The 15,002-nt window shown below is 45.2% G+C and overlaps 1 protein-coding gene and 1 long non-coding RNA gene across 7 annotated transcripts in view; one reads left to right on the top strand and one right to left on the bottom strand.

The window, feature by feature from the left end:
• The first annotated feature begins 95 nt into the window (after positions 1-95).
• The window catches only part of agap2 (ArfGAP with GTPase domain, ankyrin repeat and PH domain 2), a 37,374-nt gene continuing 22,467 nt past the window's right edge, over positions 96-15,002 (top strand). For 3 of the 5 annotated variants that reach the window (XR_009796180.1, XR_009796179.1, XM_061828276.1), the window contains exons 1-3: positions 6,419-8,496; positions 13,638-13,696; positions 14,747-14,834. Coding sequence is in view for 3 of the 5 variants with exons in the window: in XM_061828276.1 (XP_061684260.1) it covers positions 7,386-8,496; positions 13,638-13,696; positions 14,747-14,834 (1,258 nt within the window). In the remaining 2 variants the exon portion in view is untranslated. Of the gene's footprint in view, positions 536-6,418; positions 8,497-13,637; positions 13,697-14,746; positions 14,835-15,002 lie in introns of those variants that run through there. The other 2 variants (XM_061828288.1, XM_061828302.1) reach the window with 2 other exon arrangements.
• On the bottom strand, positions 654-1,822 carry LOC133495191 (uncharacterized). 2 transcript variants are annotated; one of them, XR_009793506.1, is made up of 3 exons: positions 1,418-1,822; positions 1,285-1,337; positions 654-1,180 (listed from the first exon to the last, which is right to left on the bottom strand). It is a non-coding gene; the product is annotated as an uncharacterized LOC133495191 (long non-coding RNA). The 2 variants fall into 2 exon arrangements; XR_009793505.1 differs by having other exon boundaries at positions 1,285-1,822.

Below are 15,002 nucleotides of genomic sequence, written 5' to 3' on the forward strand. Positions count from 1 at the left end.
ATGAGCTGAATGGTGACACAAAAACGGGTGACTTTCAACCATTAAAAGACGCTCTTGCACGAGTACAACACGATGGTCGCTCTGACATACAGGCGGAACAAATACCTTGCTGCTATTTAATGAGAAAGGAAGTGAAGATTGTGGCATGCGAGATTCAACCGCAGGGCCGTCGCGAGCCGTCAAAATTGGGCTCGAAAAAGGAAGTCAAGTCAGTTGAGTGCAAAGCTACAGGAAGGTTTCAAGTGTGCTGACTTTTGCGGTCCGCACGGCCTCTTTCCTTTCTGCCGCTGAGGCTCATGCGGGAGAAAGCGGTCCGATGGGACCAAGCGATCAATTGTGCCGTTGCTTGTGTTTGCGCCACGTGCAGCGACCATGAGCGGCAAAAGCAAATTGCCAAACTCGGCCGTGATCAAGGCGGAGGTCAGGCGATTTGAATCGCTCTATGGTGCCATCAACAGACTTTCTAAGCAGCTGGAAAGGGTCGCTGATCCACAGCTGCGCTCAGGCCTGAAAGTCTACCTCCGCAGTATAGAAGGTAAGCCGCTCTTGTGTACAAGTTTTGTTTCTTCCAAGTAACGTGCATGTCTGTCTGCAGTCATGGAAACCATCGATATGACAGAAAAACACAACCGTATGCAACTGTGACACATAGATCATCTGGAGCAGTTCACCTTTAATTCTTTAATCCAATCCTTTCTTTAACCAGAAAAAACAATTTAATTTCAAATCTGTTTTTCAAAGGTGGTCTGGCCAAGAAGGCGGAAGACAATTTATCTCATAATACAGTCGGCGCATTCATAGAAAAAGAAACAGAAAATTACCATTGATGCTTGCATCCACATAGACTGGATGCTAATGCAGCAGTCTAGCATGTCAGTGAGGAAGACCAGCAAGTGCAAAGAGAACTGCGACTTGTCAAAAGCAGGTAAAATTATGGTCAAGAAATACAGTACAGTCTTCTTTTTTTCCTTTTGGCTTGTGCCGTTAGGGGTCGCCACTGCGTGTCATCTTTTTCCATCTTAGCCTTCTCCTGCATCCTCCTCTCTAACCCCAACTGCCCTCACGTCTTCCCTCACCACATCCATCAACCTTCTCTTTGGTCTTCCTCTCGCTCTTTTGCCTGGCAGCTCCATCCTCAGCATCCTTCTGCCAATATACTCACTCTGTCGCCGCTGAATACCTCCAAACCAGAAATACAGTACAGTACTTTTCAGAAAAAGGGGCCAAACACTGCATCGACATAAAGATACATACAAGTTATTGTAGTACATGAAGAAAACATACAGGTTGTTCCACCAAAGCAACGTCTTTTGAATTGAAGCTGTTTAAGATGAACCCTGAAAGATGTTTTCCAATATTCAGTCTCTAAATATATTTCCTAAGCTGGTATTCATTTGTGAAAATTTTGTAGAGAAACCTTTGATGTGATATGGGTTTGCTTTCCTCGTGAAATTGGGCATCTTTTAGCCTCCATAAGTGCATCCACATTAGGCGTCAAATTCGGAGTCGCAGCCAACTTCCGAAGCCTGTTTAAGTGGTAAGGGGCCATTAAAAAAGTCGTTATGGCGCCCTCCAGTGGACAACGTTAGCAGTTAACAGTTACTTCGATTTAAAAATTTCACAAGTGAATGACTTCTGTTCTCACGGGCTGGATCGGACCCCTCTCCCCCACCCCGACGGGCCGATTCTGGACTGTGGAATTGTCTTTGACAGCGGTGGTTGAGGCTTTGGAACAAAGGTCAAGTTTTGAAAATCTCCTTCGTGTCTATGGTGGATAACGCATGCTACATATTTACACGGGCGGATGGACGTGGCAACTGATTGAAGCGTGTCACGGCAGCCAAAGAGCAGTCACGTGCAGCCTATTTCCTGTCTGCCTGTATGCAGCTGCCCTCAAAGCCACTTCCTTTCATACAAGTGGCCCCTTTTCACTCACGAGTTGTACCTTGTTGCCTCACATGCCTCACTTCTCATCGCTTCTTGTTAATGTGATCCAAGGCCTTGCAAGTGGTTCTGGGATTGCATTGCAACCTGTGGCATCCAGTGATATATAACAACATCTGAAAATTCCAGCAAAACGTGTTGCAAAATTCTCTTTTCGAGAGACTAATAGTGCAAATGTTCTGGTACAGTGACGAGTGGGCAAACGCTGGAGAGAGTTGTAAAAATTGTAAAAAACTGATAAAACTGTGAGTGTTTGAAGAATGTAGCAGGGTCCAAAAGAGATGTGCAAATTTGGCAGCATCCATCCATCCATCCATCCATCCATCCATTTTCTTCACCGCTTATCCTCACAAGGGTCGCGGGGAGTGCTGGAGCCTATCCCAGGTGTCATCGGGCAGGAGGCGGGGTACACCCTGAACTGGTTGCCAGCCAATTGCTGGGGACATTGAGACACTCACAATCACACCTAGGGGCAATTTAGAGTGTACAATTAATGTTGCATGTTTTTGGAACGTGGGAGGAAACCGGAGTGACCGGAGGAAACCAACACAGGCAGGGGGAGAACATGCAAACTCCACACAGGCGGGTCCGGGATTGAACCCGAGACCTCACAACTGTGAGGCCAACGCTTTATCAGCTGACCCACTGTGCCGGCAATTTGGCAACATGTTACAAAAAAATTGCATTAGTTTGCATTGTTCGATAGCTCAGCTGATCACCGTTCCAAGGCGCACTCTGCCAAAGTCAGCTCGGTTTGCCTTCAGCTCACCTGAAGGACAGCAAGTGCAACAGACCTTTTCAGGATGTTTGGAAACAAAAGGCACCAGGAAACCTCCGTTTGGATTGAAAACTGTGATAAAAATTTGTGTTTTAGGTTGCGTCATCGGATACCCTGACCAAAATGATTTTGTTATTTTCAAATTTCGTCTCCAAAAAAATCGCAATGAATTATGCAGAACCTGTGGATGAGGAGGATACTGTAAGTGGGAATGGATGTTCTAAATAGTTGTAGAGAGAAGAAAGATCTTAAGACCGAGTAGACACTTCTAAAAGGACCAAGTGGGACAAAAACCTCCATCATCACGTGTGTGTAATGCATTTTCTCACAGCTACGTAGAAAAGGTTTGCATGGGCTGTCTTTGAAGAATTAATCAAAAACAAATAGCTATTTCACATTTAAAAATTATCCATCCATGTTCTTCTGCTTATCTCGGGTGTGGCTGCAGGCTCAGTAACCTAAGAATCCCTTCCAGGGGGTCCCAGGATATTCCCAGGCTAAGATGTACTCTCTCAGTTGTGTCACACTTCATCTGGGAAGTGTCCAAGAGGACAGGTTAAACTTCAAATGTTAAACTCATCTCTCTAGTTCATCAAATATTCAAATTTTATTTTATTTTATTTTATTTTAAACAAATACTGTATGCTAGGCCTTTATGTTATTTTTGGCCAGCAGTGATTTTGGCCTTGGAAGTCTGCCATGGATGCATTTTTTTCCCTGTAGTCTGTTCCTTATTGTTGTGTCATGAACTCTGACCTAAAGTGAGACAGGGACTTTAAGTGAGACAAAGAGAGGCCTGCAGTTCTTTGGAGGTTGTCCCAGTTTCCCGACGGGACATGTTAGATGAGTTGCTGTTATGTTCTTGGGGTCATTTTTGTAGCTTGGCCACTTCAGGGAAGGTCCACCAGTGGTTCATATTATCTCCTTTTAAGGATAATGGCTGTCATCGTCATTTTTTGGAGTCCTAAAGCTTTAGAATCGGCTCTTTCCTTTCCAGACTGAATGCTGTCAGTGATTTTATTTCTCATCTGTTCTTGAATTTCTCTTGATTGTGTCACTTTGTTGCAGCTTTTTGAGACGTGCTTTTGGCCAACTTAATTTCGTCAAGTTCCATTTTAGTGATTTCTTGAGTTTCTTGAGGTAATTAGGCCTGGATGTTGTCAGAGAAAATAAACCAAAAAATATGATTAGTCATAGTTAATTTTATTATTGAACAAGGGAGGGAGGGGGCATGTTATTTTTGTTCCTCATTTACATTTATTTGATGATCTTAAAGATTGAAGTGGGGAAACTAAAGTTTAATTTAGTACCAAGAATTTGAGAAAGGATGCAATATTTTTTTCACAGGGCTCCAGCTACTTTCCATGTTCTCTGAAGTCAAACAAATCATTTTTTTGTTTGTTTTCATCTAGCACGCAACATTTCTCTTATTTTATTACGAGGTGCCACGTGTGGTTTAGTTGAGCTTTGAGTTCTTCGATTCTGGCTCATGTTGAAAGAGTTCCTCCTGCACGCACGTCGAACAACATTCATCTGAATTTTTTTTTGTGTGTAACAAGACTGGAGCGTTGATTCTGGAGTGAGGATCAAAGTGAGCTGTGATGTGTGAGTTGCGAGTTGAGTAGTGCTAAAAAGAGACGCCTTTCCTTGCTGCTGAGAAACATGAAGAGGCTGATGAGGCTGCTCCACCGAGTGAAATGAAGACATTGAGATTGCTGGTAGACTTTGGAAGCACTTATTATATGTGTGTGAGAGAAATGAGGGCTCACCCAACATGACCGACGTGTGTCTCTTAACTATAAATTTTATGCAGCTAGGTTTCTGAACAGACTATGGCGTGGCACGACGCCACAGAAACGTCTCCAACAGTGGGTGATGTGGATGGCGGCACGCCTTTAAATGTCGCGTCGGTCCCTTTGAGCCAAAGGCAGTTGTTGGCTTTTTTGTATTCCGTCTGAGTTGCTCTTGTCGGACTGCGGGTGGGGAGAGCATGCAGGTATAACCGGTGGATGCTCTGATTGTGTGTTGTGCAATGTTCCGTGTTTCCTCTGAAATCACATCAAAACAGTTTCATGAGAGCAATTCTTGACAATGAAATCCAAGAGGTGGACATGTTGGTGTTCAAACTGATTCCTTTGTGGAGTAACTCCTGACTAAAAATATATGTCTCTGTTCCTTCCAATTAACCACATTTGTAACATTGTGTTTTATTAATTCAACCAGGCGTCAGGAGATGATTACATCGATGTAATGCATGGGCAGCAACTGCACATCACAGTCAAGTCCACGACTGATAGAGTAAGACAATGTCTGACACCTGAAATAGTACTAAACAGTTTTTTAAACTGGTACTGTATTTTCGGGTTTTTGGCTCCATGGTGTAACGGATCTGTGCCACACCCCTCTGCTGGTCTATTTTTGACACACGGAGACACATGCAGAGTTGTAAAGTGCCACAGAGACTCCTCAAGATCTGCGATTGGTCAGAAATTGGCGAAAAAAGGAAGGGCAAATCTATGTAGCCAATATTGGACTTTACTCTATCACACTAAAATGGAAACATCCTTCTTCTCTGTTCAAATGAATCGGGTTGACTCACACACAAATTTCAGCGTAAGTGTGCAGTGACACCGTATTCTGTGGGCTGGCTATTGATGTCCGATATGTTCCCATCCTCCTGGTGAGACCATAGCTTTCCCACATCTGCTAATGAACACATGCCGTAGCTGATACTGAGGCCATAGATCAATACACGCACACGAAAGCTCTTTGGCCCACATCTACAACCTAGCACACAGAGACACACAATCACGTAGGGGAGTATTATGAGATCCAGGCAGCGAACGGAACAACAGCGGAGGAAGGACACGAACTAGATGATTCTGCCACCAGTGCCAGGCAGATTGGAACACCTTAGCAACAAACAGGCCAAGCCTCCCGCTGAGGAGGAGCTGCGCCGAGCCACAGACACATACGCATATGTGCAAACGCGCGGACACACACGCACGCACGCACGCACACGCACACACACACACACACACACACACACCAGTAGGGGGGAGAAGGGAGTGGTGTCCCGAGGCATCCACTGGGAGGAGGGGGGGGGGTGTCCATACGGGTTTTGCTGGGCATCCAAATCACACCCACCCCTATGAATGAATTTCATGGGTAAAATATGTAATTGGATGATAGTCTATGTCTACCAACCCCCCCTGCCCGCCTTCAGCGAGTGGTTTTCAGGGGGCATCACAAAAGCCTTGTGTGGCAGGGCATTAGCCACTGACACACAAACGGACACGCGCACACACACACACACGCACACACACACACACACACACACACACACACACACACACACACCACACACACACACACACCACAGACAGCTGAGCACAGATGGATGATCTTGATCAAATTATTTCTCGAAACAAAAAACCCCACCTTGAGTGCCCCCTTTCTCAGTCTATTCTTATTTCAGAGCTCCCCACCCTGCTTTCCCAGTGATCTTTTCCAGCGTCTCCCCCTCATTTAGCGGGTCCAACACTGGCGCTTTACCGCCAGCCGTTGCACCCTGTAGACACCCCGCCCCCGCCTTGGCGGCACGCTGAGGGAAAGATGGAGGGGAGGAGGGAATAGGAAGGCGGGATGAGGAATCGTGAACAGAGGACAAGCACAGTCTGAGTGAGGAAGCGGCAGAAAGAAGGAGCAGGATCCCACGGCTTGCAACAAGGAGGGACACACGTGAGGAGATTCTTAGCAGGACGTTTGAGAGACAGGCTCCGAGCCCGTAACGACTCGTTGGACCTGTGCGACCGCATCTCTTGTTGTCGTTAGGCGCGACTCGCCTCCTCCGTGCTCTCCCGTTCAACGCCTCTTGCAGAGATGTGGAGACGGGCTTGATGGCTGAATGCCAAACTCCGACTCTTTCCTACACCCTGCATATCCGCCGGGGATTTCTTTCAGCGTTTCGTCCTGATCCACCTGAGCCCTCATCAATGTCCTTCCTGTGCGCCTGGCTGCAGGATAGACACTGCTGTCAACACTCGAGTGAGCCTTGAGGAATGGCACGGGGAGCTCATGATCTGGATCCCTGGCAGCACTGAGGTGACTGCTGAATATTTCAAGACTTTAAGTTGTCTGTCACTTTGCAGCTGCCACCGATCCCATATTTGATCATGTATGCGATGCAGGGCAGTTGCTGTCGTGAAGGGAATCTTTTTTTACACAAGAAGACCCAGGGGAACGAGCAAGGTATAAGATGCAGGGTGCTACATAAAAGGTCAATCGAAGCACGACAGCAATGAAGGATTGCGCCCATTCATGAAGATTTATCAGCCTCAGTAGCCACACACATATGCAGCGTTGTGTTTTGTAGCAACACGAGTTTTAGTGACTGCTGTGCTAAAAACAATTGCTTGTGGAGAATATCAGTGACTTCAAATAAAACCCCAAACAAAGGAAAAGGCAGATATGGGGGATGGATGAATCCAACAGTCCCTGCGCTGACGTAAGGAGAAACTTGAGTTCCTTCCATGTAAGTTTTTTTGGTCTCAGTTGCACCGTCAGATTCTTCCGCATCCCAACACGCTGATAAACTGTCAGTAGTTCACGTCCCTGTCTCCAGTTTCATTCATCTACCTTGTGTCAACTGAAGCCTGACCCCATGAGCGAAGGCGGCACCCTGCAGCAACGCACCACCTACCTCATCTCCCTAACCTTGGTGAAGGTAGAGGCAGTAGAGGAGAATGGAGGCGAGGTCCAGAGCAGCACCGCGGGTAGGGAGGCCACAGCAAGATCGAAGAACCAGTCAGAGGAGAGCCGGGCGGAAAAAGCCCGGGTGAAGGTGGAGACTGAAGTACAGAGTGGACCTGGAGAAACCCAGGCCCGACCACTGGGAACTGATGCTTCTGTCTTAATGGGCAAAGATGAAGGGATGAAACCGCAGAGCACTTTGAAAGATGAACCCCCATGCACTGTTGAGGCCCCCAGAACTAGCAGTGAGAAACCACTGTGTAAACTTTCTATACCCTTCCAGCCAGAGAGAGACCCAGCGCCAAAATCTGCAGACACAGATTTAACTCAAGCAGAGAAAATACATTGCACTCCTGAAGAAAAGCAATCCTGGCCTCATTTTTACAACAGTCTACTCCCAACAGAGATGGGAGAACCCATTCGTACACCGACCAGAACCAGCCTACCTATTCGTCCTGTAGGCCAGAGGCCGATGAGTCTGCTCAAATCTCACAGCAGTGTGGGCCCGCGTGGCCGTGACTGCAGGGAGGGTCGTGAGCGCAGCCCGACCTCAGCCCAGAGTCTCGATCGCAAGGACTGTCGAACGGCTACACGCTCTCCGGGCCCTTGCCGGGCCTCGTGGGCTGAGGCCAGCGGGACCGAAGCATGGAGGGACCTGCGGGATGAGGTCCAAACTGGGGCACAGCTGGAGACTGGAGGCGGGATGGCTGCAATGCTCAGAGACATGCCGCGCAAGGATAGACTGAAGTCAGGTTCGACCTCTCTACCTGCACAAGTTACCCAGGTAAGCAAACCTCCACGCAAGGGGAAGAGTCGCACTCTGGACAACAGCGACCTGAACAGCCTTTCTGAAGACTTGGTTCGGAACAGCGAGGCCCAGCAGGGCCAGCGCGGAGCCTCGAAAGATAGGAAGATGTTGAAATTCATCAGCGGCATTTTCACCAAGAGCAATTCAGGTGTGGCGGGCTCATCGACAACGGCTGCTCCTGTCTTCATTCAGAGGGATTCCAGTGAGGAGGAAGGTCGGTGGTCACAAACACACGCTACTTCTCTCTCTTACTCTCCTCCACCTTTACGGATATGGGAAATATTTGTCTGGATACCAAAGGCCCTCAGGCACCAGTTTATCAGGGTGGGGTTGGTGGGTCTGTAGTACTGTCAATGTGCTTTTTTTTTTTTTTTTTAAACCAATACTGGTGCTATGTCTCCTGAAACATGCTCTTGTGAATGTGCACGTTCAAAGTGATGACACATGAACTTCTCGTCATCTGAGAGCGCGATACAAACGTCTTGGACAATCTTCATCTAATTCCCCACCGAGTGTGAGCTGATTTCACGCCGCTGGAGGGATAATCCGCAAACAGACACACACATACACACGCGCACTCGCACACACACAAATTACCAGTGTTCCTAGCATAGCTCTAAATCATACAATGAATCTGAGGGTGGGGGTCGCTGATGGCACAGATGGATCACGCTGCTTGTGGTGATTTTTAGCTCATAAAGCTCAAAATGGTTGCATAGACAGATGCTGAGAGGAGCTATACCCCACCCACGCCTAAAAGGGAATTAACCAATGAAAACGTTTCTTCCGTATTCTACTGCTTCATGTCCTCAGAATATATTTTTCAAGCTTTGCTACATGTTCACTTTCATTGAGAATGCCATATTTGCCCATGGTATTTGAACATGAACATTCCTTTTGCAGTTGTGTTTGTGTGTATGTGTGTGTAAGTTCATTCACACATTGTATATTCACACGGTTACACAGGCACATTGTGGATTCACTCAAGTAGTCGGATTACACACACATACATGCACACACCTTCACACAAGGCAGGAGGAAATGTTGCCATGGCAACCGGCAGAACGACCGCTGCTGCCACAGAGGCAGAGTCTGATGAAACAGAATGGAGGAGGAAGTGTGTGTGTTGGGGTGGGGGGGTGGTGGGTGCATGAGTGTGTGACATGTTTTGTCAAAAAATCCCTCCCTAAAAGACTGAAATGAAACGATTTACAGTGTTCAACGTGGACTGGTAGCTACGCGTGGGTGTTAAGTGGATCCCAGTCCGCTGGTTTGGGACACAGAGCGCGGATAATTGGCTTTCTGTGGAAATCTGGGCAGTGAAGCAGCTGAAGAATGACAATGTCTGATCAGTTTTGTCTTGGGCAGAAATACAAAGATGGAGCCAAAGTCCATGAATATGTTTTCTCTCATGAGAAACAACAGAATATTGGTGTTTGGAGCTGCTGGTAGTCGTGTTTTTATGGAAAAGGTTCTTGGTCTTTGGCATCTCTGAGAAGGATGTAGACAGTGTGGGTGAATTTAAAACAATGCAAATTAAAAAAAAAACAAAACACTTTCATGTCCTCACACAGGGCACACTTCATAGCAAGAAGGTCCAAGTTTTTGCTGTGGTCTTTTTTGTTGTTGTTATTGTTGCATTTCTTCTCTCTCTGGCATACCCCCACAGCCCAAAACTACATTAGTGCATTTTTGGTTTCAGACCGAAAAACCCTTTTCACCGAAATGAAACATCAATAACACGCCACTTGCACAACATCACATGTGAAATACGCTGAAGGATGACACACACGAGTCTGTACACATCAGAGAAAAAAAAGTCCTTGACAATTAACAAGCAATGCTCTGTAGATCTTTACTGACCATTCAGTTGAATTGACTGTGAGGTCACCTTATCACGCAATTAAATAATGACATATTGCCATAGTGCCATCGATCACTTGTAAAATAAGCATATGCAGTATGTTAACTCATGCTTGTATTCAACAAAATGCCGTTAACATGAATAGATACTAATAACAAAGGTGAATGTCTTTTTTTACTGTAATAATTCAATTTTGCCTGTTGGCCTGAATTATGGGAACTGCATGGCTGTTGCGTCCTGGTGCTAGCGGCTACTAGACCAGCGGAGTGTCGCCCAACCTAGCTTCTTTCCGCTGTTCGCTGATGGAATGCTTGTTGTTTGCTGTTTTGAGGCAGCCGCCCAAGCAACCTACGAGCTACAGCTAACGCAGCTGAATACAATCCCAACCTGCGAGGTGAAAAAATGTGCGCCAACGCAGGATAAAATTCACTAATCGTCACCTCCATGACAGGGATGGAACCGTTTTTAGACAAGTATTGTTATAAGGAAAGATTGGTGGAGGAGAAGAAATGATACAAACGGGAACAGCATGCTAATCGCTTAGCTATCATATGAAGTTGCAAACCGGCAAAATTAGTGATTGGCTGGCACAGTACACTTGTCACATTGGTCCGGCTGGAACCGCATTAATAATAAATTAAATAATAAACTATGAAGAGCAAAAAAGCAGGCAAATAACTACTTGTCTATAGAGTTCGTGCACCTACGTCATAAAAACACGTGACTCGCCATATTGCTGATCAAACAAGGCATTGTTGCAAGTTAATTCTGTTGAGAACAAACGAAAATATGTCTTATACCACGACATTCAGAGTTTTGTCTGATACCGTAAAACATTCAGAAGGTGATAATAAACAAAGGTACATGGAAAAATGAGAGACACTTGGCGTAGAGGACCCATATTTGATGCCGAAGTCGATATTTCCGGCGATAAGAAATTGGACTGTTTATTCGCTTCTGCTGTTCTTGGACAGTTGGATCTACACATGTACCTGGTGAGTACGTCGTTGGGATTTACACAGAAGACTTTGAAAGTGTATAACAGTCTGGACGCATACAAATGCTTCCTTGCTGGATCTGTTCTCGATCAGGATTAAATCTGACATAGTGATGGGAGACGGCTTGTGAACGCGGATTATTAACCTTTGCCGAAATCCATCGATCTTTTCAAATGGTATTCAATAAGAATACCAATATTTAAATAAATGACCCCTGGTTTTACACAAAATCTCATTCGTTAACTATGATTGAAAAAAAAAAGGGATGGAGTCGTCTCCATGGAACGTACATGGAAGTGATTGCAGCCACACGTTAACATCTCTGATGCGAGAGATGGTTTATTTTCTTTTTATAAATACGCATTGTTCTCAAATGAGTGAATTTGGCATTATAGATACAAATTGGTAGTTTGAGATTAAGAATAATTCCTACCCGAAATAAAGTGATTGCGACACAGTCATGTGTGTTTGGTTGGCCACCATCCAACATGTTTTATTGCCGAAATCCATCGATATTTTCTGGTCTTTTCAGCTGGTATTTCATAGAATGATATCTTTCAATATCTGTCTTGTTTGTTGTGACAACCAACAGCACAACAGGTCTCAGGCAATTTGAAAAATCTGGTGTGATTCAACGGCTCCCACAGTGCAGAGCAGCTAGGTTTGACCGGCAATATGGCACCGTGCACGAGTGCTATAGAGCAAAGTACAGCGATACACGATAATGCTACACAGCCATAACAGGAACCAGAAACAGGAAAAGAATTTCTACCTCATCAGTACACTGCCACTAGAGAAAATGGACCTTGAACTTTAAAGTACATTAATATAACCACTCACCATAATGTAAGATAACATTTATTAACTGCACAATTGGGAAATTTGTGTCTTTTCTGCACCAATAGTGAATACAGGAAATGTAAAAATAGCAAGAAAGGGAAGAATTGCAAATGCATTGGATGCAATAAACACTTTTAAAATAGCAAATACTGAATCCATAGTTTATAAACAATTACGGAGTAGTGATTATGCTGTGAAACGGAATATTATGCAGATTTTCAGACATAATATACTGCAAAACGTATCTGGAGGTAATGTTCTTGAGATAATTTTAAAAACATGGACATTCACAGAAACTCTTCTGGAAGTAAAATTTTATAGGTCAGCTGTGTCCACTTGTGCAATTGCTCAATGTGAAGGGGTTGCATCGGCAACTCTTTTTTTTATATGGAACGATCCGGTCCATTTGGGTTTGAGCCCATTGCGTAGCCTGGGGCTCTTTTTCTCATGCTCAACAATGTCGGAAGCCAATAACCTCATCTCGGTCTCATCAGACCGCAGGCCACGCTTCCAGTGATCTATGTCTCTCATCTGCTTGTCTTCAGCCATTTTTGTTGCGGGGCTTCTTGCGCATCATTTGAGAAGAGGCTTCCTTCTGCACGTATCAACTGGATGTGCAGTGGGCGAGGAACGTGCGTCTCGCAGTTGATGCGCATGCGTTGCTGTAAACACGCCACACGTGTTTGCGTGAATGCTTGACTTCTTGGGTGGTGCTATGGTTTGGGCCACAATACTGAAGCTCCGTTTCTTTGTTTTTGTTTTCTTTGTTTTGGCAATCTTCTTATAACCTGGGAACAGGCATATTTGTGTAGAGCAACAATTCTTTCTTTCTTTTTTCCCCACCAGATCCTCAGAGAGTCCTTGTGACCATATTGTCCTTTCAGTGATCATTTTGAAAGCATATGAGGACAATAAAACCACATTTAACACAGTCACTCTCCTCAGAAATGCATCACATGATTTCAAGAATTCACTGATAAGGCCAGACCTGGACACTCATGGGTGCTCTCACGTTTGTTGCCATGAAGGTTTGCTGTATGTTGAGCCATTTTGATAAAGATGTGCACTGACTACTTCCACATCTACACTACTTCTACAGTGAAGTGAAATGTTGTCCAGTAATAAAATGAAATATTCACACCACCATGAGGGTTTGCACAAAGGTCTTTTGTGAGTTACCGTACTGTATATACGCTACAGTGCAGCTATTGCTCATGCATTTATCATCTCTCCAGAAACCAGTCTTCCCTTTATGGTTTACGGTGTACCAGTACGGCTGTGCTTATGCGGTTTAGGGTTAGGGTTCAGAATGAAGGCTATCCATTGTCATCTACTCCCTTGTTCCAGTCTGAGTGCACTCTGGAGATTGCATAACCTTCCGCTTGCTTCACCACCATGACGTGGGACGAGTAAGTCACTTTGATTTCATAATTGTGAGCAGTTCCACTTTGGATTGTAGTTTTCAGAAAACAGAGCTCCGCCTCCTGGCCGCAGCAACTGGAAGGTCATATTCACAAATGTGAAAAATATTCTGCAATTGAGCGCTCAATCCAGGCTGTTGCGACATCCATCCTTTAATGCAAACGATGAAAATGATGAAGTATTAGTCGCATTGTTGACTCGCTGACTGTTTTCATCTCTGTCTGTCCGTAGTAAACATCAGCAACAGCCAGGAATGGAGCCTGAGCAGATCCATCCCGGAGCTACGACTGGTGAGGTTTCCGCCGTGTCGGTGGCGGTGAGCACGCTACACCGACAGAAAAACTCAAACAGTACCAGGCAAAATGTTACTTGGCCTTTGAGAAACTCCAAGTAGTGACTATGTTTCCTCCAATCCCTCGTCAGAGTTGTCACCGTATATTGCTTTTGCGCCGATGGTCGCTTAGGTACACGGGAGTTGACGATGTGCGGAAAACGTGACACCCTTGCCCCAGGCGGCTCCATTTATAAATACTATACCTTTTTTTTCAATATTGTAGTTCGCTGTCGTGTGCGTTTTAGTTATGGATCGTTAAGAATATAGTGTGTTTGGTCTGTTTTATTCGTTATCACTAAAAAGAAAGGCTGAAAAATTGTTCCACACTTATGACATGCACCATCTCTGAATCAGGTGTAAACTTTTACAAGCATAATCATTCTTCTGTACTGACAAAAAAGGCTGTTTTTGCATTGATGGATTGAAGACCCTAAATTGCCCATTTGTGTAAAAGTATGTGCGAATGGTTGTTTGTTTAAATGTGTGCCCTGCAATGGGCTGACGACCAGTCCGGGGCGTACCCCGCTTCTTACCCAGAGTCGGCTTGGATAGGGGCCAGCACAACTGCAACCCGCATGTTGAGAAGCACCAGAGCAGGGCTCAGCGACCTTTTTGAGCCCGAGGGCTACTTCGTGAGCACTGATCGTATGAAGAGCTACGTGACCTGTTTGCAGCAAATTTCAGACTCAGTTCATTACATGTACATAAAATATTTTCGTTTTAATTTATCGTAGTAAATGACATTACAGGTATTTTAAAATTTTAATTCACATAAGCAAGTCAGATTCAGAATTTAAAGCACAAATAATAGTAACAATTTGTGGCCCATGGTATTTTTAGAACATACCTCGCGGGCGCCTTATATGGTCCTCGCAGGCTACCATTCACCCGCGGGCACCACATTGGTGACCTCTGCGCTAGGTAAAAAAGGATGTATTTGAAGAGACTGAAGAATGTGATTGTGCAAACAGCGCCACATCTTTAATTTGCTGCTTATTTCTCGCAGGGCATACTGGGAAGTGTCAAAAGCGGCAAGTCAGCCTTGGTGACCAAATACATCACAGGCACCTACGTTGCGCTGGAAAAACCTGATGGTAAGAGGAACTTGTGGGTGCTAAATGCTGCGGGAAAAAGGGTTAGGGTCAGCATGCATTTGGGCCTGGTACACACATAAAATTAATTTTTCCACGATTTTGCCTCTTCCCGACCAAGGAAGGTAAACACCAAACTATCTTCTGAGATGATCCTATAATCCTATGATC

Source organism: Syngnathoides biaculeatus, chromosome 2 (genome assembly GCF_019802595.1).
Source record: "Syngnathoides biaculeatus isolate LvHL_M chromosome 2, ASM1980259v1, whole genome shotgun sequence".
NCBI classification, from domain to species: domain Eukaryota; kingdom Metazoa; phylum Chordata; class Actinopteri; order Syngnathiformes; family Syngnathidae; genus Syngnathoides; species Syngnathoides biaculeatus.